Source organism: Rana temporaria, chromosome 2 (assembly GCF_905171775.1).
Source record: "Rana temporaria chromosome 2, aRanTem1.1, whole genome shotgun sequence".
Classification (NCBI taxonomy): Eukaryota; Metazoa; Chordata; class Amphibia; order Anura; family Ranidae; genus Rana; species Rana temporaria.
Window position 1 is genome coordinate 428,133,096 of NC_053490.1, and position 24,410 is coordinate 428,157,505.

Below are 24,410 nucleotides of genomic sequence, written 5' to 3' on the forward strand. Positions count from 1 at the left end.
AGCTTTTATGGCAGAGAGATCACATCAGAAAAAAAACATGGCCAACATTTTGGAGACAAGCAGGTCCCTTTTGTCAGGCATGTGATCCGATTGCATGCAATTCTGGCAATTGCACTGTTTTGCGATGTTTCAGGGTGTCATTAATCTAACATTGACACCTGCGGCTGATCTAATGGATGCCACGCGATTACTTTGCAATTCGATGCAGGGAAATGCAGCAAATCTTTTGCATTTCCCACATCACATCAGTGTGAACATGAGCTAAAGCTTTGAGAATAATGGGATAATTTGAGAATTGTGACAATTCGGGAATCTGGTGACAAAACGCACTTGGTGTGAATGATATGTAAATTGATAGTGCTATAGAAGTACCTGTAATATATTTAATAAGCCCAGAATAGACAGATAGCTGTGTATTTTCACCATATGGAACATTACAAAGCTGGTTATGTTGTGGTTATGAGGGCCCCGCAGTCCCGATTTTGTAATGGCACCTCAGGGTGACGGACTTTGTAATGACACCTCAGGGTGAGGGGGCTTTGTAATGACACCTCAGGGTGAGGGGGCTTTGTAATGACACCTCAGGGTGAGGGGGCTTTGTAATGACACCTCAGGGTGAGGGGCTTTGTAATGACACCTTAGGGTGAGGGGCTTTGTAATGACACCTTAGGGTGAGGGGCTTTGTAATGACACCTTGGGGTGAGGGGCTTTGTAATGACACCTTAGGGTGAGGGGCTTTGTAATGACACTTCAGGGTGAGGGGCTTTGTAATGACACTTCAGGGTGAGGGGCTTTCTTATGACACCTCAGATTGGGGGGCTTTGTAATGACACTTCCGGGTGAGGGGGCTTTGTAATGACACTTCCGGATGAGGGGGCTTCGTAATGACACCTTAGGGTGAGGGTGCTTTGTAATGACACCTCAGGGTGATGAGGCTTTGTAATAACACCGTAGGCTGAGGGGTGTTTCGTAATGACACCTCAGGGTGAGCGGCTTTGTAATGACACCTCAGGGTGAGCGGCTTTGTAATGACACCTCAGGGTGAGGGGCTTTGTGATGATACCTCAGGGTGAGGGGGCTTTCTAATGAAACCTTAGGGTGAGGGGGCTTTGTAATGACACCTCAGGGTGATGGGGCTTTGTAATAAGACCTTAGGGTAAGGGGGCTTCGTAATGACACCTCAGAATGAGGGGCTTTGTAATACCTCAGTGTGAGGGTCTTTGTAATGACACCTCAGGGTGACGGGGCTTCGTAATGACACCTTAGGGTGACGGGGCTTCGTAATGACACCTCGGGGTGAGGAGGCTTTGTAATGACACCTTTAGGGTGAGGGTCTTTGTAATGACACCTCAGGGCGAGGGGGCTTTGTAATGACACCTCAGGGCGAGGGGGCTTCGTAATGACACCTCAGGGCGAGGGGGCTTCTTAATTACACATCAGGGTGAGGGGGCTTCGTAATGATACCTGAGGGGGCTTCATAATGATACCTCAGGGTGAGGGGGCTTTCTAATGAAACCTTAGGGTGAGGGGGCTTCGTAATCACACCTCAGGGTGATGGAGCTTTGTAATAACACCTTAGGGTGAGGGGGCTTCGTAATGACACCTCAGGGTGAGGAGCTTTGTAATGATACCTCGGGGTGAGGGGGCTTCGTAATGACACCTCTGGGTGAGGAGCTTTGTAATGATACCTCAGGGTGAGGGGGCTTCGTAATGACACCTCAGGGTGAGGGGGCTTTGTAATGACACCTCAGGGTGAGGGTCCCGGTCCGCGGTGTAGTGTAGGTGTCGCTCTTGGCGCCCCCCCAGGGTGCCTGTGGTGTCGCTCTGGGCCCTGCCTCGGCCTTGCCTTCCCTTCCAGCCTCAACCAGTCAGCTTCGCACTCGGCCTCCCCCTTCCGCATTTTCCTGAGGCTCTGCGGCAGTGACGTTGACTGCTGACGGCGGCCCCGGCCAGGAGAGCTGCCCGCTCTTTTTTTCTCTCCCTCCTTCCCCCCTCTCAGCCATCGAGCTCGGCCCCTCCCTTTCTGCTTCTCGCACTCGCTCTCTACCTTCCCCCCTCCCTTCGAATCAGCCATCGCGAACAGGCCTAACGGACGGCGGAGCCCCGGTCTTCCCCCCCGAACAGGCGGGAAAGCCACACAGCGTTCTCAGGTAAGGCCGCGGCGGGAGGCAGAACGGGGGCCTGGGCGGGAAGGGAGCGCCACCGGCGGGGAAGCGGGTAGAAGGCCCGGGGACTAGGCGGCTCTCGCCTGCAGCCTTCGTCTGCCCTTCACCAAGGAGAAGGGAGAAAACGGCGATTGAGGCTGGACGTGTGCACCGTCCGCCCGTTCTCCTTCTCCGGTCACCGGGCGGAATGGGAGGCCGCGGCCTGGTGTGGCCCGGTTCTAGGCCTCCATCCGACCGCTCGCCCTTCCAGGCCTCAGAGGAGGCCGCAGCTAGGCCCTGAGTGGGGCGGGAGAAGGAGGCGGCTGTGTGCGGCTCTTCCCCTCTCCTCATACCGGGTCGTTCCCTCACACACAGACACAGGAGCGTGCCTCACACATTATTAGCGGTCAGGCTTTATTATCGGATGGGTTACCACTGCTCGCCACCTTTTATTTTACTTTTTTTGTGGCTGCAATATTGAAAGCAAGATGGCGGCCGCCCACAGGCTGCATGTAGGGGGAGGGGCAGGCCGCCATGTTGAAGCTTCCTCCTGAGAGGGAAAAAAAATAGGGCGTAGGAAGGAGAGAGAAGAAGAAAGTGCTGTGCGAATGTGCAGACCAGGGAACAGGAACCCCTTTACTGAGGTGTCTGCTGGCCATGCCTGATCTCCATCATTATGTACACACATCACTATCACAGCACACACCTAGGGGGAGAATACATTATAAAATAGATTGTACAACATTAACATACATCTAAATGCTTTTGAGCCATGTAATGATAGCAGGGATGATGTCTATTTACTATGAGAACCAGCTGTGAGGTGTAGTGTGCAGAGTCCTGGGTGGTTCTGATCTCCAGAATCTGGTACCAGCCACTGTAATGACATCTCTCAGCTCTGCTGAAATGGATGGCAGCGGGTCTCGGTGGCCGTGGAACGCAGCATGTCATGCCTCGGTGGCCGTGGAACGCAGTATATCTTAGCTCCGTGTTGTATAATTGCAGAGATCTGCTCTGGGTTGGTGTCTGGCACACAATCGGACTATTAGGGCTCTTTGACATGGGCGGACTCGCCTGCTGAGCAGGGGGATATCTCCACTGATTCCTGCTGAGTAGGTGGATGACCGGTCCGTGCCCACCCAGATGTGGGCATGTGGGATGTAAACGGAACACTTGTCTGTTTGCATCCAACTGTCATCAATCCGCCAGATGGATGGGGAATAGATCCATTATCCACCACCTTTTTTCTCTTTTTTTCTTGTGGATCAGATGTAAACAGACACATGTACATTTACATCCGCTGCTCCATGGAGGGCAATCGATTGGGTCCATCTAAAAAACCTCACACGCGAACCCTGTCACTGTTTGAAAGGGGCCTTTGGCTGCATTTACACTTTGCCGCCTTTGATTGCTTTGCAGGCTTTTGTTTGCAGTTGTACAGGTGTTTTTTTGCAGGCAGGTGACATTTGAGTCACTCTGTATGGTGGCACATCATGTTTAGACTCGGATCGCTACCATTACCATTAGAAAAAAAATCAAATAAAAAAAAATATGTAGAATACATATTGGCCTAAACTTTTTTTTTTTTTTGGGGGGGGGGGGGGTATTGTAGCAAAACATTTGATCAAATGCCACCAAAAGAAAGCTATATTTGTGGGGAACAAAAGGACATCAATTTTGTTCAGGTACAGCATCACACAACTGCGCAATTGTCAATTAAAGCAACGCAATTTAGTGTCACAAAAAAGGACCTGGTAAATAAGGAGGCAAATCCTTTCAGTCCTTAAAGCGGGAGTTCACCCATTTCTAAATTTTTTTTTTTTTTTTCTCCCCTTAGATTCCTGCTCGTTCGGTCTAGGGGAATCAGCTATTTGTATTAAAATATGAGCAGTACTTACCCGTTTTCGAGCTGCATCTTCTTCCGTCGCTTCCGGGTATGGGTCTTCGGGAGCGGGCGTTCCTTCTTGATTGACAGGCTTCCGACGGTCGCATCCATCGCGTCACTCGTAGCCGAAAGAAGCCGAACGTCGGTGCGGCTGTATACTGCGCCTGCGCACCGACGTTCGGCTTCTTTCGGAAAATCGTGACACGATGGATGCGACCGTCGGAAGCCTCTCGGAAGACTGTCAATCAAGAAGGAACGCCCATTCCCGCAGCCCATACCCGGAAGCGACGGAGAGGATGCATCTCGTAAACGGGTAAGTACTGCACATATTTTAAAACAAATTGCCGATTCCCCTAGAGAAAACGAGCAGGAATCTAAGGGGAAAAAGTGCCCTCTAAGGGTGAACCCCCGCTTTAAGTGGTTAAAAGAAATCCAATAAAATCAAATTTTGTCATACATTCAGACCAGAATGTATTCTGCTACATGTCTTTGGTAAAAAAAATCCTGATAATTGGTTTGTGTGAAACAAGCTATGCATCATTGAAAATGGATCAATCCTGATGTACTGGTGGCCTATCTAATTTATTGAGGCCGAAAATGTCAGGACAGTACAAATATCCTCCAAATGACCCCTTTTTTGGAAAGAAGACAGTCCAAAGTATTTAGTAAGAGGCATAGTTAATTTTTTGAAGTTGCATTTTTTTCCCCCCACAATGCTTTGGTGTGTGTGTGTATGTATGTGATCTATATTAAAAAAAAAAATAAAAAAATCACAAAAAAATATCCAGTGAAGTGACTAGTCTCAGATGATACACAGATATGAAACAAATTCTCATACACAAGTTGTACCTGTTTATCTTCCGCTATCTGTCCCCTATAGCCAGTGAAGAATTTTTACACAGGATCTCTCAGCGCTGAAAAGCAGGGGGCAGAGAGCTAAAGTTACATCAGTGAGGAGAGCTGATTGGAGATGAGGGGCACACCACCCTTTACACAGAGCATACAAGAACAGAGCCGAGGCTGTCGGTCAGCTGGAGCTTTTTTCCTGTCACCATTTTTCTCTTGGTGTCAGTTATTACTTGTCAGAAGTAATTCATGCTGATAGCAGAGGAATGAAGCAACAGACAGAAATCACACTTAGTGCTCTCAATTGAGACAAGTACACACTATAGAGGGGTATGCTTTGTTCAGATTTTATGCCTGAGGTTTACAACCAATTTAATGCAAAGAATGCATTAGGCCTCATGCACACAGGATGTTTTGGAAACTCTCCTAGAAGCCTTTCCTCATGGAAGCAACGTTTTGACAGGTGCGTTAATAGGAGTTAAGGGATTGGGCATGAATTCAATTAATTTGCCAGAATAATTATTTATTCTGTGCATTAAAATGAGTTAATGCTTAGGAAATAAACTCGCCTAGCATTAACAAGTGTTTTAGATGCGTTTACACGCCTCAAGCATTTTTTCTGCCAGTGTTTCTACCAATACTGCTGCTTCTGGATGCACTGGCATTATGTGGTTTTCTACCTCTAAATGCTGCTACCGCTAAGACCCCTTTCATACTGAGGCATATTAGCGCTAGAATTGGCCTCTAAATAATGCACAAAAGTGTGTCTTTTCACATTGGGGCAGAGCTTTTGCGAGACGTTGGGAAAAGACCTGCAAGCAGCATCTTTGGGGTGGTTTCGAAAGGTTTTTTTTTACAGCGCTCCCAAAACGCCCTGCCAATTGAAATGAATAGGCAGTGCTTACAAAGTGCCTGAAAGCCAATTCTGAAGTGCTGCAACGCAGGCGTTTTTAACTCTTCTTTGGGTTCAAAAGCGTCCCGCTAGCAGCTAAAAATCGCTGATAAAACAAGGGGTGCATTAGCGCTGCTGCTCCTCAGTGTAACAGGGGTCTTAATGCTGCTAAAAGCCTGTGTGTGCGCATGGACACATAGAAAAACATGCAGGGAGTTTAGAGGCAGGAAGAAAAATGCCTGATGCCCCTAGAAGCAACTTAAAACATATCAAGTGTGCATGAGGCCGTAAAGTGGTTGTAAAGGCACTTTTTTTGTTTTCCTAGAATCCCCTGTGCCCCAGTGTATGTGCTTTAACCACTTAAAGCGGTTGTAAACCGCATAAACTTCTTTTTTTTTTTTTTTAAACCTGCAAGGCAAAAGGCATAATCAGCCAGTATGCACCGCATACTGGCTGATTATGAAATACTTACCTCGGAACGAGGTGAGGAACACTTACCTGGTTCACGCCGAGCGAGATGTCATCTTGCTCCGGCGTGTCTTCTGGGTATCGCCGCTCCAGCGCTGTGATTGGCTGGAGCGCCAATGACGTCACGCCCGCACGCGGGAGATTTAAATTTGGCAAGGTCCGGCGGATGCCGGTCCTTTAGCCGAGGATCCCCCCTGCACATGCGCCGCTGCAATCAGCGGCGCATTGCGGGGGGAATATCTCCTAAACCATACAGGTTTGGGAGATATTCTTGATACCTACAGGTGAGCCGTATTATAGGCTCACCTGTAGGTAAAAGTGACAAATAAGGGTTTACAACCACTTTAAGCCCCGGACCAAAATGCAGCTAAAAGACCAGGCCAGGTTTTGCGATTCGGCACTGCGTCGCTTTAGCAGACAATTGTGCGACGTGGCTTCCAAACAAAATTGATGTCCTTTTTTTCCCACAAATAGAGCTTTCTTTTGGTGGTATTTGATCACCTCTGCGTTTTTTTTTTTTTGCGCTATAAACAAAAATAGAGCGACAGTTTTGAAAAAAATTCAATATTTTTTACTTTTTTCTATAATAAATATCCCCCAAAAATATATACATTTTGCTACAATGTAAAGTGTACAGCTTGTATAACAGTGTAAATTTGCTGTCCCCTCAAAATTGCTCAACACGCAGCCATTAATATCTAAACCGCTGCACGATTCTGGCCAAAATGAGAATCACAATTTTTTTGCTTAGAATGAAGATCACGATTCTCACGGCGTAAAATCTTTTACATTTATACAAAAAAAAAAATGGGCTAACTGGCTAGTTTTTTTTTTTTTTTTAATTCATTAAAGAATTTTTTTCCAAAAAAATGCATTTAAAAAGACTGCTGCGCAAATACAGTGCAACATAAAATATTGCAACAACCGCCATTTTATTCTCTAGGGTCTCTACTAAAAAAAATATATAATGTTTGGGGGTTCTAAGTAATTTTCTAGCAAAAAAAAATAATGATTTTTAACTTGAAAAGAGCTGTCAGAAAAAGGTTTGGTGTTTAAGTGGTTAAAAGTTCCCTAATTTACATACAGAAGTTTATTCCTTTGATGTGATACAATGTTTAGACTTAACTTTCCACTGATAAAGAATGTTTTTAAAACTTGGCAGGCTGCCCAGACTGACTTTTGGCTGAGAGCAGACAGGAAATTCTTTGCATACCAAAGTGCAGAGAGAAAATTCTTTTCATGTCAAAGATTATGAAACCCTGTGTCAAGAAATGCAACGGGAAAAAGATCGCATTAACGATTCTTGACGATTAATCGTGCAGCTCTAGTACACCCCTTAATGAAAATGTCCAAATTGGGCCCAATTAGCCTTTTTCCCTCCCCAGTGTCATGTGACTCTGTGTTACAAGGTCTCGGGTGTGAATGGGGTGCAGGTGTGTTAAATCTGGTGTCATCACTCTTACTGGTCACTGGAAGTTTCGAAAGGTCACCTCATGGCAAAGAACACTGAAGATCTGAAAAAAAAAGAATTGTTGCTCTACATAAAGATGGCCTAGACTATAAGAAGATTGCCAAGACCCTGAAACTGAGCTGCAGCACGGTGGCCAAGACCATACAGCGGTTTAACAGGAGAGGTTCCTCTCAGAACAGACCTCGCCATGGTCGACCAAAGAAGTTGAGTGCACATGCTCAGCATCGTTTCCAGAGGATGTCTTTGGAAAATAGTCATGAGTGTTGCCAGCATTGCTGCAGAGGTTGAAGGATTAGGGGGGGGTCAGCCTGTCAGTGCTTAGACCATACGCTGCACACTGCATCAAATTTGTCTGCATGGGTGTCGTCCCAGAAGGAAGCCTCTTCTAAAGATGATGCACAAGAAAGCCCGCAAACAGTTTGCTGAAGACAAGCAGACTAAGGGCATGGAATACTGGAACCATGTCCTGTTGTCTGATGAGACCAAGATAAACATATTTGATTCAGATGGTGTCAAGTGTGTGTGGCGGCAACCAGGTGAGGCGTACAAAGACAAGTGTGTCTTGTCTACAGTCAAGCATGGTGGTGGGAGTGTCATGGTCTGTGGCTGCATGAGTGCTGCCGATACTGGGGAGCTACAGTACATTGAGGGAACCATGAATGCCAACATGTACTGTGACATACTGAAGCAGAGCATGATCCCCCTACCTTCAGAGACTGGGCCGCAGGGCGGTATTCCAACTTAACGACCCCCGAACACACCCTCAGGACGACCACTGCCTTGCTAAAGAAACTGAGTGTAAAGGTGATGGCTTGACAAAGCATTTCTCCAGACCTAAACTCTACTAAGCATCTGTGGGGCATCCTCACATAGAAGGTGGAGCAGTGCAAGGTCTCTAACATCCATCAGCTCTGTGATGTCATCATGGAGGAGTGGAAGAGGACTCCGTAGCAACCCATAAAGCTCTGGTAAACTACATGCCCAAGAGGGTTTAGGCAGTGCTGGAAAATAATGGTGGCCACACAAAATATTGGCACTTTGGACCCAGTTCGGACATTTTCACTTGGGGGTGTACTCGCTTTTGCCAGCGGTTTAGACATTATTGGCTGGGTGATTTATTTTGAGGGGACAGCAAATTTACAGTTATAAAAGCTGTACACTCAATCACTACTTTACATTGTAGCAAAGTGTCATTTTCTTTAGTGTTGCCACATGAAAAGATATAATAAAATATTTACAAAAATGTGAGGGGTGTACTCACTTTTGTGAGATACTGTATATTGTGTTTGAGTATAAAAATACATTTAAAGTTGTATTATAGGCAAAAGTGTGTGTGTGGTTTATTTTTATTTTTTGGGTAGAGTAAGGCCCCTTTCACACCTGCGGACCGTATGTCCGCTTTTTCATCCATCCGTGTACGGATGAAAAAGGGACATACATTGGTCCCTATGAGATTGCGGGTGTCAGCGGATAAACACCTGATGTCGCCCGCTTCCGCATTCCTCCGATTCTGCAGACGGAGGAAAACCTATTTTTCCTTCCGTCTGCGGGTCGGATGAACACGGACAGACAGTCCGTGTTCATCCGATTTTTTCCCCCCCATAGGGGAAAGCAGAGAAAAGACAGGGAGGTCCCTGCACAGTGTGCGGGGACCGCCCTGTCCTCCGCCGGCTCAGCAGGGATCAACGAAGCGATCCCCGCTGAACAAGCAGAGGTTCGTGGGGCGGATCATTACTGAGCCGCCCCATGTGAAAGGGCCCTAAGAGTGGGTTATATATTTTTTTTTTGTCATGTGTCCCATTGGGGAGATTTCCCTTCACTCCCTGTCTCGGAGACAAAACGGGAAGCGCAAGGAAATCTCTTGCAGCCCCCCTGGTCACCATAACTAGTGTCCTCATTGGAAAATTTATTATAGTTCTAGTCACAGCCTAAAGTTTGGGATTTTCCTTTACCTTCACTTTCAATGATAATGGTAAACAGGACAAACTATGTAAAAAATGGCAACAACCAACGTTTTTTTAATTATTATTTATTTTTTGTTAAGGGTTTCTGTTTTTAGAAAATACTATTTGGAGGTTCTGTGTAATTTTTCTAGAAAAACAAAAAAATGCGGAATGTATGAGAGAGATGAGATTGGCTTGGACTAGAAGTGGTTAAAGAAGGCCTCGAGTGTTGGTGTTCTTTCTCTCAAATACTTTTATCTTGAAGCAGGGTTTCGAGACTGTGGTTGGAAATGGTCTTCACTTCTTCATCCCCCATCTTTACAGCAGCCCTGTGTGAGTCCCCCCTAGCAGCCAATCAGTGCCTCTGGTACACAAAGATCTGTCATAGATGGCAATTAAAGAGCATCTGGCTTGCCACAGTCCTTCTATTCTACTCTTATTAATCTCAGGTATGCAATGGATCTGACCTGATGGATAAACAGGAGACTGAGATTTTATATATATATAAAATATTTTTTTCTGGAGAAATGCAGCTAACATGCCGGAAACAGGCATTTTGAGAAATGATCAATGCTGGAGAGTTCAGTGCCTGTTCCATTCCTGCAGTAGAAGCCTCGTGATAAATTGCCTAGACTTTTTGCAAGGCAGCACAGAGTTTTTTTTTTTTTTTTCATGAAATGTCATTCTGCATTTTCTATTACAGTTTAATAATCCACCCAATAAAACCGTACACAGAAATTAGACAGCGTGCTGGTGCCCAGAGATGGCTGCTGTTTAGAAAATGTAATTTTCTAACACTAATGCCTCGTTTCCACTGAGCGGTACGGTTCGGTACGGTACGCTTTTTTGGGTGTTTCCATTATGAAAGCGTACCATAAAAGCGAACCGTACCGGACCATTCTGGGTCCTGCTTCAGATGTGGGGCCATAGAGAATGGAACGGTTGCATTAGGGCGAACCTACAAATACATCTCACTGATTGGTGGATGTGCTAGGCTTTTTTTCTAAACCTTGCATGGTCCCGGATGGTTCGATTTGCAGTGGAAATGCTCTGCAGAATAGACCGGACCATTCTAACCCGTTCCATTCTAAGCGACCCGAACCGATCCGCTCAGTGGAAACGAGGCATAAGTTTGCTTAAAAGGGGTTGTAAAGGTTGGTGTTATAATAAAAAAAAACAAAAAGGAAAAAACATGGTAGACTTGCCTCCTCTGTGCAAGGGTTTTGCACAGAGTGGCCCTGATCACCCTCCTTCTGGGGGGTCCCCCAGCGGCGCTCCTTGCTCCTCCCTGCATCAAGTGCCCACTCGGAGACCTTCATTCAAAGGGGGCACCCGTCCGGGAGCGCTCCCAAGTCCTGCTGCTGCGTCCACTGACACAGACATTAGGACTAGGCCCTGCCTCCCGTGTCACTGGATTTGATTGACAGCAGCGAGAGCCGATGGCTGCTATCAATCTATCCAATAAGGACACAAGACTGGCTTAGCTTGTTCTTGTCGCTGGAAAGATCGGGTTCAGGTAAGCAAAATGGGGGCTCTGGGGGGCAGCTGCGCTACAGAAGATTTTTCACCTTTAAAGCAGGGGCTCATCCGGAATTTTTTTTTTTAACATTAGATTGAGGCTAATTACGGGAAGCAGAATCGGGTGTTTTTTTTTTTTAGATCAATGCAGTACTTACCGTTTTAGAGATAGATGTTCTCCGCCGCTTCCGAGTATTGTCTTCGGGACTGGGCGTTCCTATTTGATAGCCTTCCGACGGTCGCATACAGCGTGTCACGAGTTGCCGAACGTCGGTGCGGCTCTATACGGCGCCTGCGCACCGACGTTCAGCTCGGAAACTTGTGACGCGCTGTATGCGACGGTTCGGAAGGCTGTCAATCAAATAGGAACGCCCAGTCCTGCAGCCCATACCCGGAAGAGGCAGAGAACATCTATCTCTAAAACGGTAAGTACTGCATTGATTTAAAAAAAAAACACCTGATTCTGCTTCCCGTAATTAGCCTCAATCTAATGTTAAAAATAGATTTTTTTGGGTGAACCTCCACTTTAATGCATTAGGTGAAAAACCTTGAGGGTTTACAACACCTTTTTAATGTATTTTAAAACCTTTTCAATATTAATGCCAACACAGTTAAAGTAACATTAAATGTTATAGGCATTTTCTAATACAGGTATAATTATGCAGGCACTATAACTGCATTTGCTTAGTTTCAGAAATGATCTTTCTTACCTTTTTTATTTTTTTTTTACAAGTTACAAAATTCTGTGATGTGACCATACATCTCTTCTTCCTGATAGTGGGAGGCAGGGTTACATGACACAATGCAGACATACAGTGTGCATTCCATAGTCCAGGTCTTAAAATTTCAAGTCCTAAGCTACTAGCCAGCCTTAAGGTTTACTCACAACCAGTAATCCTACCCAACCCCTACCATGCCCTGCCCCTAACTACGCCCCTATAAATTATCTCATGAAATTACACTTAAATGTATTATGCAGAACCTCAATGCAGCCTCACCAGTAAGTGGCAGGCTGGTCGAATCACCAGAGAGTGGGAATTGGCCACTGTAACCGCTTTAATTTGAATTGCCCGGTGTTCCTGGAGCTCACCGTCAGTCTCGCCTTCTGGCCCGGCACCTTTGATGACGTTGCACGTACCGGCACTGGACCGGTGTTCTGTCTGGCGATGAGCTCCGGGAACAAATGAAAGCTGTTACAGCAGGCACTCTCTTCTCTCTGATCCAGCCGGCTCGCCTCTTCCTCTACTCTTTCTTCCCCTGGCTTGGAGACCGACTCCAATGCAATACCTGCTCGCCCAACCCAACACTCGTAGGCAAGTGAAAAATTTGAGGGGCTGCCATAGTCTGTTCAGCCTCGGGCAAGATGCAGACTGCTTGAGCACGGGGAGTGTTCAAGAGGCAGACTGTAATTGTTTGGGGGGGGGGGGGAGTGGTGGCTTGTGTGCTCTATACGTTTTGAATGGCCAGCCAAACCAGACACTTCAGATGAAAGAGGTGCATGACAGTGGTAGACTATGATTTTATAAAATGCACATATGTGAACACATGTCATTTTTTTGGGGGGGGGGGGGGGGAGCGGGCACCTAGTTTTGATAGGTTTCCGATCATATCACCTCACCTAGGCAGTCCGAGTGGAGGTCCTCCTCTCACCCTCCCTCCTCGCAGTCTTCTGGGACTTGTCACATGTCCCAGAAGACTGCAGGACCATTCACAAAGTGGGCTATACGAAAGTCATACAGTCCGGCTGCAGACAGTTGGGTTACCAGAGCTTGGAATCTGAAGGTCTAATGAGGTAAACTATTTTGGCTGTACTTTACCTGGGGATCACAGGTTTCTGTGATGCGTTTACAGCCAACAGCGGACTAAAGTCTGCTTTCTGCTGACGCCACTCAGCTAGTCCAGGCTCTGGATCTTTTCCAACTTAGTCGGAATCCACCTGTATTGGTAGCTGGCTCAGCCTTTTTAGAAAGCCACTGGAAAACTGAGCCAGCCACTCTCACCCCCTTTACAGCCCAGCACTCCAGTGAGTCCTGTTGGGGCTCACAGATAACTGAGTAATCAGCGGTCTTTGATTGCTCAGTTTTTAGTCTTAGAAGCGGTGGGGGACAGATGCAGTATCAATCCGACTTAGGTGAGTATAAATGTTTATCTTTTTTTAAACCCATACCTATTTAGCACAAATATAGCTTTATTTTAGTGTTATAGCGTCTTCAAACTATGGGATAGATTTATGATTGTTTTTCATAATTTTTTTTTTTTTTTTTGCTAGTGGTGGTGGCGATTTATCTTATTTTTTTCCTGGGACTGCGACATTGCGGCATACAAATCTTACACTAATAACGCTTTTTGGGGACCAGTGACACCAATACAGTTATCGGTGTTAAATTAAAATTCACTGTCACTGTACTAATGAATCTGGGAGGGAAGGAGGTTAACATCAGGGGCGATCAAAGGGTTAAATGTGTTCACTGTGAGTGTTTTCTAACTGTGGGGGGGCGTGCCTTGACTGGGGGAAGACCGATCTTAGCAGAAACCTCTTCATCTTCCCCTCTTACAGAATGGCAATCTGCCTTGTTTACATAGGTAGACCGCCGTTCTGCCTTTCTCAGGAACGATGGGTTGTCGGTGAACATTGTGTCCGCCGGACCCGCTGATTGGCTCCTGCAGTGTAAAATCACAGCGGGAGCTGGTCACCAGAGACCCAGAACTAGAAATCCCATACAGGTACGTGATTTTTTTATTTTTTTTTCTTGGCCAGGAGGGCTGTCCTGGCACAGTATATATGCGTGGGGCTGGGGCAGTCCAGAAGGGGGTTGAAGATCATTAATGTTTTGTATAAATACAATTCAGTGTTTTTGGTGTTCTTCCTTTTTTCTTTCTTCCTTCTCACACCTGAACATTTTCAGCTCGTAAAACGCCCGACAAGCAAAATCCCATTCATTTCAATGGCACCTGTTCACATCTGAGCATTTTGTCACCTGAAGCAAAATGCCTGAAAAAAGCTCTAAACTCAAAAAAATTTGCTTCTTTGGAGCAGATTACAGGCGTTTTTTCTGCCTTTTTAGATTGGTGATCTGAACAAAATTGTGGTAAAAACGCATGACTTTGAAACCTACAGGTGTGAATGCAGCCTCAAAGAAAGAAAATACCTTATGGTGCTCCTGACATCTAGTCTGAATAGAAAGGTAGTTTTAGAAGAGGTTTAGACATTAATGGCTGTGTGTTGTGTTATTTTGAGGAGACACTGTTATACAAGCTGTAAACTCAGTAGTTTACATTGTAACAAAGTGTAATTTCTTCAGTGTCGTCACATAAGATATAATCAAATATTTACAGAAATGTAAGGGGTGTACTCACTTTTGAGATACTGTATGTATATGTACAGGTGCTTCTCAAAAAATTGGAATATGAAAAAGTTATTTCAGTAATTCAATTCAAAAAGTGAAACTCCTATGTTGTATAGATTCATTACACACAGAGCAATATATTTCAAGCATTTCTTTATTTTGATAATTATTGCTTACAGCTAGTGAAAGCCCAAAATTCGGTATCTCAGAAAATTAGAATATTACATAGGACAAATATATAAGTTATGGAAGGTTGCTTTGATAGTGGCCTTAAGCTCGTCTGGTGTTTTATAGTCTTCCTCCTAGGCCTCATACACACGATAGGTTAACCAGAGGACAACGGTCTGAAGGACCGTTGTCCTAGGTTAACCTATGAAGCTGACTGATGGTCCGTCGTGCCTACACACCATCGGTTAAAAAACGATTGTGTCAGAATGCGGTGACGTAAAACACGACGTGCTGAAAAAAAACGAAGTTCAATGCTTCCAAGCATGCGTCGACTTGATTCTGAGCATGCGTGGATTTTTAACCGATGGTTGTGTGTACTAATGATCGGTTTTGACCTATCGGTTAGCAGTCCATCGGTTAAATTTTAAAGTAAGTTGCCACTTTTTTAACCTATGGTTAAATAACCTATGGGCCTACACATGATCGGTTTGGACCGATGAAAACGGTCCTTCAGACCGTTGTCCTCTGATTAACCTATCGTGTGTACGAGGCCTTAAAGGCCCCTTTCACATGTACGGATCTCGTGAGGATCCATACATGTGTATCCGCTTGCTCAGCGGGGATTGCTCTGTTGATCCCCCGCTGAGCCGGCAGATGACAGGGCAGTCTGCTGACACCCGCTATCTCATAGGTATTAATGTATGTCCCTTTTACGTCCGTAAACAGATGGATAAAAAAGCGGACATGCGGTCCGCATGTGTGAAAGGGGCCAAAGGGTAAATTCACCTTTACAGAAAAATCTGTAAGGTGAACTTACACAGGACCCCCCCAAACTTCACACTGGACCTCATGCAACTTGAATTCTGTACCTATCCACTCTTCCTCCAGACTCCGGGACCTTGATTTATATTTATAAATGAAATGCAAAATTTACTTTCATCCGAAAGCAGACTTTGGACCACTGAGCAACAGTCCAGTCCTTTTTCAACTTAGCCCATGTGAGACGCTTCTGACGTTGTCTCTGGTTCAGGAGTGGCTTGACACAAGAAATTTGACATTTGTAGCCCATGTCCTGGATATGTCTGTCTGTGTGTGGTGGCTCTTCAAGCCCTGACAGCAGCCATAGTCCTCTCCTTGTGAATCTCCCCCAAATTCTTGCATGGCCTTTGCTTCACGATCCTCTCAATGCTGCAGTTATCCCTGTTGCTTGTGCCCCTTTTTCTACCACACCTTTTCCTTCCATTCAACTGTCCATTAATATGCTTGGATACAGCACTCTGAATAGACAGCTTCTTTAGCAAACACCTTTTGTGACCTGCCCTCCTTGTGGAGGGTGTCAATGACTGTCTTCTGCACAACTGTCAAGTCAGCCGTCCTTCCCCATGATTGTGTAACCTACTGAACCAGACTGAGACCATTTAAAGGCTCACAAAACCTTTATAGGTGTTTTGAGTTAATTGGCTAATTAAGAGAGTAACACCACAAGTCTACAATATTTAACTTTTTTCACAATATTCCACCCTTCTAAGATAGAGAATTTTTTTTTTTTTTTTTTTTTTTTTAATTAGCTGTATGCCATAATCATCAACATTTAAAAGAAAGAAATGCTGGAAATATATCACTGTGTGTAATGAATCTATATAATGAGTTTCACTTTTTGAATTGAATTACTTTAAATTAACTTTTTGATATTCAAATTTTTTTGATCTGTATATACATTCATACACGGTGGTTAAAACATCTGTCAGTCTGCATACAAATTTACAGGTTTTTGAGGTGTAAAAAAATCAGATAAATCACTTGAGATTCTTTTTTTTTTTTTCCCCCCCTCATTTAATATGATCTATAGGAGGAAAAAATAGAAAACTTACAGTAATGTGGTTACGTAAATATGCACACCTCCTAGCTAGGTATTTTTATTCAACCAGCGTGTTAAGCGAAAAAAAACTTGACAGATCGCTGTACCAACACAATCGATATTTGTGCAGTGATTTCCCCCACTGTTCTATTGAATTCTGACAGCAGGGACATGCTTTGTAGCACATTCCTAACCACATCCCAAGGTTTTTTCCCCACTGAAGTACATCTACTTCCTGTCTAGCAGCTTACACAGCAAGCATTCCCACTTTTTAGAACCAATTTCAACTTTCAGCTGCAAAGCTTCACCTTGACACACCTTGTGTGTATGTAACCTAAAGAAAGCTTTTATATATTTTTCTGGAGTTGTTCGTTGAATGACACCAGCCCAGAGAAAGTACATATAAACCTCCAATTGGAAAAATTTGTGTTTCTCGTCTATTAGTTTGAGTCACTGACGCAGAAGAAGCATGCTAATGAGAAGTTCAGTATTTACTGACTGCAAGCTTCACAGTCAGGCAGTTAAACATTCTTAGGATAAGGGCAGCAATTTTTCCCACTGCAGGTTTTCTTTAGCTATGCTACTTTTATAGATGTCCATAACTAAGGAGAGCAGTTATATTTTGCATTTTAAAATTTTGTAGGTTTAAAAAAAAAAAAAAAAATTGCAATGAGTTATTGAAACTGTTACGTACTGTTTTTTTACAGTAAAAAAGAAAACATGCTTACTGTTGCCTACAAAGAAAACCATTGAGTCCACTTCCATACACTTAATTTCCAAATGGTGAGGACAAGACTGTGATTGATTTATTTTGCCTGTTCTAATAACAATGTTTGTAACTGTTTTATATGTCCGACGAAGTTGGTAGCAGAATGCATCTTTAATAATGTATGTGTGTTTTTTGACTTAATATGGAAAACTGAACTTTATTTAATTTTAAGTATATATATTTTTTTTCCTTTGCATCATTATTTTCTCTTACAGAAAGATCAGCTAATGCTTGTTCAGAGTCATGGAAGAGGATGTAGCCGAGCTTGCACTGCAGACCACAGAGCCACATGCTTTCTTTCATGCTTCAGGTACTAGAACGTGCTTGAGGTCACTTTTGTTTTATTATGTAGCTGTTGTCACTAATATGAAAGAAACAAAAAGATTAGGAAGAATAAAGTTGGAATATGGTCAGGTCACAAGAATATGCAGTACTTTGACTTGCAAGATAGTCTCTGTTCCGTTGTGAGGCAATTTCCTTCTTTTAACCACTTGTCTACCAGGCTAATTCTGACATTTCTCTCCCACATGTTAAAATCATAATTTAATTGCTGGAAAGCTTCACAGAACCCCCACACATTATGTATGTTATTATTTTTTTTGCAGAGACCCTAGAGAATAAAAGGGCAAAGCTAGCCCAATTTCTTTTGCATAACGTGAAAGATGCTATTGCACTGAGTAAATAGATGTCTAACGTGCCACGCTTCAAAATTGCACACGCTCGTGGAATGGCGCCAAACTTCACTACTTAAATCCCTATAGGCAACGCTTTAAACATTTTTACAGGTTACTTGTTTTGCATTAGAGGTTATCTTATGCTAGAATTATTGCTCTCGCTCCATTGTTCGTGACAATACCTCATATGTGTGGTTTGAACGTCGTTTACATATGTGGGCTTGACTTGCATCTGTAAAAACGTACAAAAATAATTGGCGCAACTTAATTGTGTACAGCTCTGCGCTTAGGATGTAAACCCAAAAATGCACAACTTAAAATGATAACATTACATGGATAATGACTTTTGAATAGAGAGAGCAGACTGCGCAAAGGACAAAACAATAACAAAGCTGCTGAACACTGAGGGTCAATAAGTCCTTGGTCAGAGTATGTAAAAAAAAGCAGTGCAGCGCTACTAACAAAATGATGAAAGTCCAAAAAAAAATAATTAATCAAAATGAAGAGAGGATAAGGGTGACTTCTGGAACCTCAATAGGTGATCGGATGAAGACTCCTTATAAAACAGTCAAGTATCCTTAGATAAAAGTACAAGCCGCTCACCTTAGCAGATGGACCTGTGGGTGGGCAGCAGGTCAAATGCGCTGTCCCTCTAATAAGGGGGTATTATAAGATGATAACGTTGCCTCCTCGGTCGATCCTTTTCTCCAAACCGACTTTCAGTGGCGGATGGTCATCTGGTATACTCTCATGTAGTTGAATGGCATGAAAAAGTATAAAGTAGACACATGGTGCTCTCCGTATAGTAACCAAAATGCAATAAGTTTATTTAAAATAAAAGTACTCACAAAAGAGGCACTAAATCCTAGTGCGTAGAATATGAGCATATATCGATAAAATACCAAGTAGGTGGCTGTCCTGACATCAAAATTGGAAGCCCCCCGCACGCGTATCGTCCCAAGGTACAGGACTTCTTCAGCGGAAGGGTTTGTGAGTACTTTTATTTTAAATAAACTTATTGCATTTTGGTTACTATACGGAGAGCACTATGTGTCTACTTTATACTTTTTCATGCCATTCAACTACATGAGAGTATACCAGATGACCATCCGCCACTGAAAGTCGGTTTGGAGAAAAGGATCGACCGAGGAGGCACCGTTATCATCTTATAATACCCCCTTATTAGAGGGACAGCGCATTTGACCTGCTGCCCACCCACAGGTCCATCTGCTAAGGTGAGCGGCTTGTACTTTTATCTAAGGATACTTGACTGTTTTATAAGGAGTCTTCATCCGATCACCTATTGAGGTTCCAGAAGTCACCCTTATCCTCTCTTTATTTTGATAAATTTTTTTTTTTTTTGGACTTTCATCATTTTGTTAGTAGCGCTGCACTGCTTTTTTTACATTACATGGATAATAGCAGCTGCTAAAAGAAAACTGTCCAATAGTAAAATAGCAGAAAATGTAATAAAAGACTCCCACAGAGTCCAATACAGTCCTGCAGCAGCGCTGCAAACTCTACGCTTGCTGTAATCCTAGTCAGTGTTGAGGTAAGAAAGAAGTGCTCCAATCACCACTGCTGTTCAACACGTGGGGGAATAAGAAGTCCCCTTCAGGGGATGCACTTACCAGATGGTAGATATAAAACAGCATGTAATCCACCTCATAAGTATCCATCAGACTTTCACCATGTTAGCAATATTCAGCATACATGAGGGAAAAAAGCCCATATAGTGAAATAACGTTTTGAAAATTTTATTTGACAAAATCCCCCAAACAGATTTCCCCTTCTATGTCCATGCGTACCACAAATAGTAAAAAACAGGCATGTATAGTAGTTTTTGCCTCACGGTTCTGGACCCTGAAGACCGCTCTGGTTAGTTTCCTATGGCGACTTCCTGATTCCTTCCCCGTGGAGCGCAAACGTCACTAGGATTACAGCAAGCGTAGAGTTTGCAGCGCTGCTGCAGGACTGTATTGGACTCTGTGGGAGTCTCTTTTTATTACATTTTCTGCTATTTTACTTGCATCTGTGTTCGCTTCTGCAAGCGATCACCTGGGGACGGGCGCTTTAAATTATTATTTCTCTTATCGTCCATAGACAAACACAGCTCCTTAAATCTTGACAAGTGGGTTATGTTCCCTGTTTACAGGAGAGGACTAGGCAGAAACATGTTAGATAATAAATACATGTTACATTAACAGAGTTGAACAGCCCCGCCCAGGGGGCGGTCCCTCCAGACATAACCCTCCTCACTGCAGCATGCAGCCTCAGTTTCGTTCTGCCTAGAAATTTTGTATTTTACTTTTTCTTGAAGAATCTTCTTTCAACTGTCAGCTGAGAGACAGGCTGGATAATATAGATCCTTGTAGTCTACTCAGTCCGACCAGCAAGCGTGGGCACACCTTTGCAAAGAGGCTGGGTCTGCCACGCCATACCCCATGACTTCTGGGGTGGCCGGTGAGCTTTGCTCCGAGGTCCACATATGACTGGGCTGTGATGTTGTCTCACTCACAGTGGACCGGGCCGACCGCTACCTCCATTGCGGTTGTAGTTCTGTCAGGAATGCGTCAGCGAGTCCTCACTCGGACGGGCAAGTACAGTCCCTCCCGCTTCGGTGGGTTGGTACGGCTGGGCATTCCTGGGGTTCGGGGGTCCTCTTCTCCTCCCTTCCCTGCTTCTTTTCCCTTGCTGCATTGCTAACATTGCCGCTGTCGGAGGGGGGGGGGGGGGGCTTCCTGGCGGGACTGTGTTATCTGTTATTTTTGCATGGGGCCTTCCTGTGAGGGGTTTTTCACTGCTAGAAAGCCCTAGGAGGTTTTTCCTGTTTAAACGCGGCTTTTCTTTATCGTACATCACGGGACACAAAGCAGCATAGTAATTACTATGTGGGTTATAGAGTCTACCCTTAAGGTGATGGATACTGGCACTCAGACAGGAAGTTCCCTCCCTATATAACCCCCTCCCATGAAGGGAGTACCTCCATTTTTTTTCCCGTCAGTGTCTTAGGTGTTGGTCACGTTTTTTTTTTAAACAGTGTCTTTACGGCCTCAGTGTCTTTACGGCCTCAGTGACCTTACGGCCTCAGTGACCTTGGCAAGCTGACCGGATCAGTCTAAAGTGCTTCATAGCCAAAGTGGACGGTACCCGGGCCCCGGTTCGTAAAGGGGGTTTTGCCTATAACGCCTCTCCTTTGGAGGGCTGGACTCTGGGTTCCAGGACTTTGTGCCTTTTAAGGACCAAATGTTTTCCTGCTGCCAGGGTGCTGTATAGGTCCAGGGGAGTGGTGTTCCTAGCCTGGACCCCGATCCCTGAAGGTCTATGACGATACCCACGGTGAAGGGTGAAGATTGGGCCTCTTGCTTGGCAATACCCTGCGGCGTGGAAAGGTGAATCCGGTTTTGTACCCCATGGAGGATAGGTTCTCTAAAAGATGGGCCGTCCCTACAGTGGGCGCAGCCATCTCCTGCGTTAACAAATCCTTAAATTGTCCGGTCGACAATATTCAAATGTTCAAAGATCCTGTCGATAAAAGGCTAGAGACCTTGCTAAAAGCTTCCTTTGCCACTGCAGGGGCAGTGAATACCTTTTGTGAACAGCGGGTAGTTCCGCATGGAATCCATTCGTTCGGTAGTAGCTGCGCTCCATCCGGGGGGCGTCCTCGGACATCAGGAACGCATACATGCATGTCAGTCTTTTTTCTGTGCTATGTGATGAGAGAGGGTCTCTGTCAGCCTGTGGCCCTCCCTTTTGATCTGGCGTTCGCACCATGGGTTTTCAGCTGGGAGCTCGCACTTATTCTAACTTTGTTGGGACAGCGAGGCTTTGCCTTATTGGCTACTTGGACGACTTTCTTCTGAGAGCAGCTTCTGTGTCGACACTCCGAAGATTCGGGTGGGTGTTAAACGTTTAGGCCAGAATGTGTAGCTCAGTGGCAGCAAGCCTGCCTTCCATGTTTGCGACCCAGGGTTCAAATCCTGGGCATGCTAGGTTCCGACTTAGCGTTGGAGTATCTAGGGTTGATCCGGACTCCACGGTGGCGAAGGTCCTTCTTCCCCTGGAGAAATTGCAGACTCTTCAGTATGCGGTGACGGTTTTGGCATCACGCAATCGGTCTTCTCTCCGGGCACCTGCTGGTCCGAGGCCTGTGGGTAGCCTCCTTCAAGGTGGTACTGTATGCCCAGTTCCACACTCAGGTTTTCCAGGGGAAATGCTGTCCAGGTGATAAAAATCTCTTGTCTCTGAAATCATCAGATTCCGGTGCGCCACCTAGTCAGTCTCTCTGAGTTAGTGACGGAGATCCCTGACTCTTCGGTCCGGGAAGTTGTTTCTTCCTTCCAGTGGTCGGTGTTTTTACGACGGATGCCAGCCTCACAGGTTGTGGGGGCACCTGGGGGGTCCAATCGGCCTGAGTCGCTGGACTTGCGTGGACCTACTGCCACACCTCCCTGAATGTGCCCGCTCTCGTCTGGTCTCGGTAGCTACCCAGGGTCGGGCCTGGCTAGTGCCTGGGTGGGAGACCGCCTGGGAATACCAGGTGTTGTCTTCCGTTCATTGTCCTACTATTTTAGGCGATCAGGCCATGCTTCTCCACGTAGTCGAGGAGGTTGCAAGGTCGTCCGTTCTGGTTTCAGCCGGACAACATCACAGCCGTGGCTTCGGTCTACCATCAGGTATACCGGCAGGTGGACTACTGGAGTCGCCAGATGCTGGACCAGGGAGACTGGTCTTTGTGCTTGGGGTGTTTCGGCTCCCTTGCAGGAGGTGAGCCTCACAGAGCATGGATCTCCTGGTCGCTCGTCTCCACCGCAAGGGTGTCGAAGTTAGTGGCCAGGTCTTGTGATCTGGTACAGATGCGTCAGTCGCGCTGGTGGCCCTGTGGGGTCTGTATCGGCGACTTTTTGCCATTCCTCCATTGTAGTTGCTTCCTCGGCTGCTCCACAGAGTGGAGGCTGAGGAGATCCCGATGATTCTAATCACTGCAGATTGACCTTGGCGTCCTTGGTACGCCGATATCGGGCGCCAGGGTGGGAGGTCCCTCTTTCTCGAGGTCCCATACTTCCTCCTGTTGTACAGTCACTGACTTGCTTAACATGGCTATTGGAAGCCAGACTTTAAGTGACCGGGGTCTGTCCGACTCGGTCATCTCAACAATCCTGAGGGCACTGTAGTCTTCTTCCGAAAGGATCTACCGTCGCACCTGGCCGACCTACATCTCTTGGTGCGAAGGGATGGAGTGACGTACTCGGTCTCCAGGGCCCTTCTGTTTTTACAGCTTGGGGTAGATCTAAAAATTGCTTGAAGCACCGTTTGGGGCTAGATTTCAGCCTTGGCTGTGTTGTTTCAGTGGCCTTTTTGCGGCCCGTTCCCTGGTGGGTCCCTTTTTGTGTGCAGGGGTTTGTCATATACTTTCCCCTCTTGGCCCATCTCTTCCCCCATGAGTTTTGACTCTGGTGCTCGGTTCTTCAGGAACCTTCCTTTTGGAAACATCAGAGAGATTTTCTCTTGACACTATCTCAGAAGGTGGCCCCTTTAGTCGCCTTTACCTCTATTAGAGGGGTTTCTGAGTTGGCGGTCTTGTCTTGCAAGTCGCCATGCTTGATCCTCCATAAGGATTAGGTGGTGGTGTGCCCGTGACCTTCCCTTCTTTCGAAGGTGGTTTCGGCCTTTCGCCTGAATAAGGACATTGTTCTTCTGTCCTCGGCCGGCGCATCCTACGGAGGTTGCCTTTTATACTTTAGGCGTGGTTCTCGCTTTGTGGGTGTTCCAGCCTGCTACGGCTCCTTTTTGGAGTTCTGATTCTTTTGTGTCAGTGTCTGGTCCACAAAATGGCCTGCGGTCTCGTCGACCATCATTTCTTGGTGGATCGGGCAGGCGGTCATACAGGCCTATGCTATTACGGGGCGGGCCCCCCTTTCTGGACGGCACTTTCGATCAGGGCAATTGGTGCTTCCTGTTGTTTTTTTTTTTTTTCGACATCATGTGTCGGTCTCACAGGCGTGCGAGGCGGCAACTTTCTCGTCCGTTCATGCTTTTTCCAGAATTAACATGGTTGCTGTGAGTGCATCTTCTGATGCTTTTTTCGATATAAGAGCTGTGTCCGTCCATGGACTCGGAGAAAAGGATTTTACGGTGAGTACAAAAAATCATATTTATCGTTCATGGACGGACACAGCAGCCTTTGACTGTAGGGTTATATCCGCTTCTCCAGGAGAGGTTTAGACAGAAACACAGCACTTAAAGTGTTAACAACTTTTCTTCAGTGCAGCTCCTCCCAGGGGGCGTAGCTCCCCGGGTATAACCCACACCCTGTTCTAACAGCCTCAGTTTTTCTCTGCCTAACGTCAGGAGAGGATAGGCACTCTGGAGTCCTGTAGATTTTTTTTTTTTCTTGCAATTTCTTTCGCTTTTTATTATTTTGTTC

At 45.5% G+C, this 24,410-nt stretch overlaps 1 protein-coding gene across 3 annotated transcripts in view; it reads left to right on the forward strand.

The window, feature by feature from the left end:
• Positions 1–1,920: 1,920 nt before the first annotated feature.
• The window catches only part of ZFX (zinc finger protein X-linked), a 52,774-nt gene continuing 30,284 nt past the window's right edge, over positions 1,921–24,410 (forward strand). The window contains exons 1-3 of one of the 3 annotated variants that reach the window (XM_040338269.1): positions 1,921–2,150; positions 17,248–17,323; positions 17,525–17,619. In XM_040338269.1, coding sequence (XP_040194203.1) covers positions 17,553–17,619 — 67 coding nt within the window. In that variant the 5' untranslated portion in view covers positions 1,921–2,150; positions 17,248–17,323; positions 17,525–17,552. The remainder of the gene's footprint in view (positions 2,151–17,247; positions 17,324–17,524; positions 17,620–24,410) is intronic. The other 2 variants (XM_040338272.1, XM_040338271.1) reach the window with 2 other exon arrangements.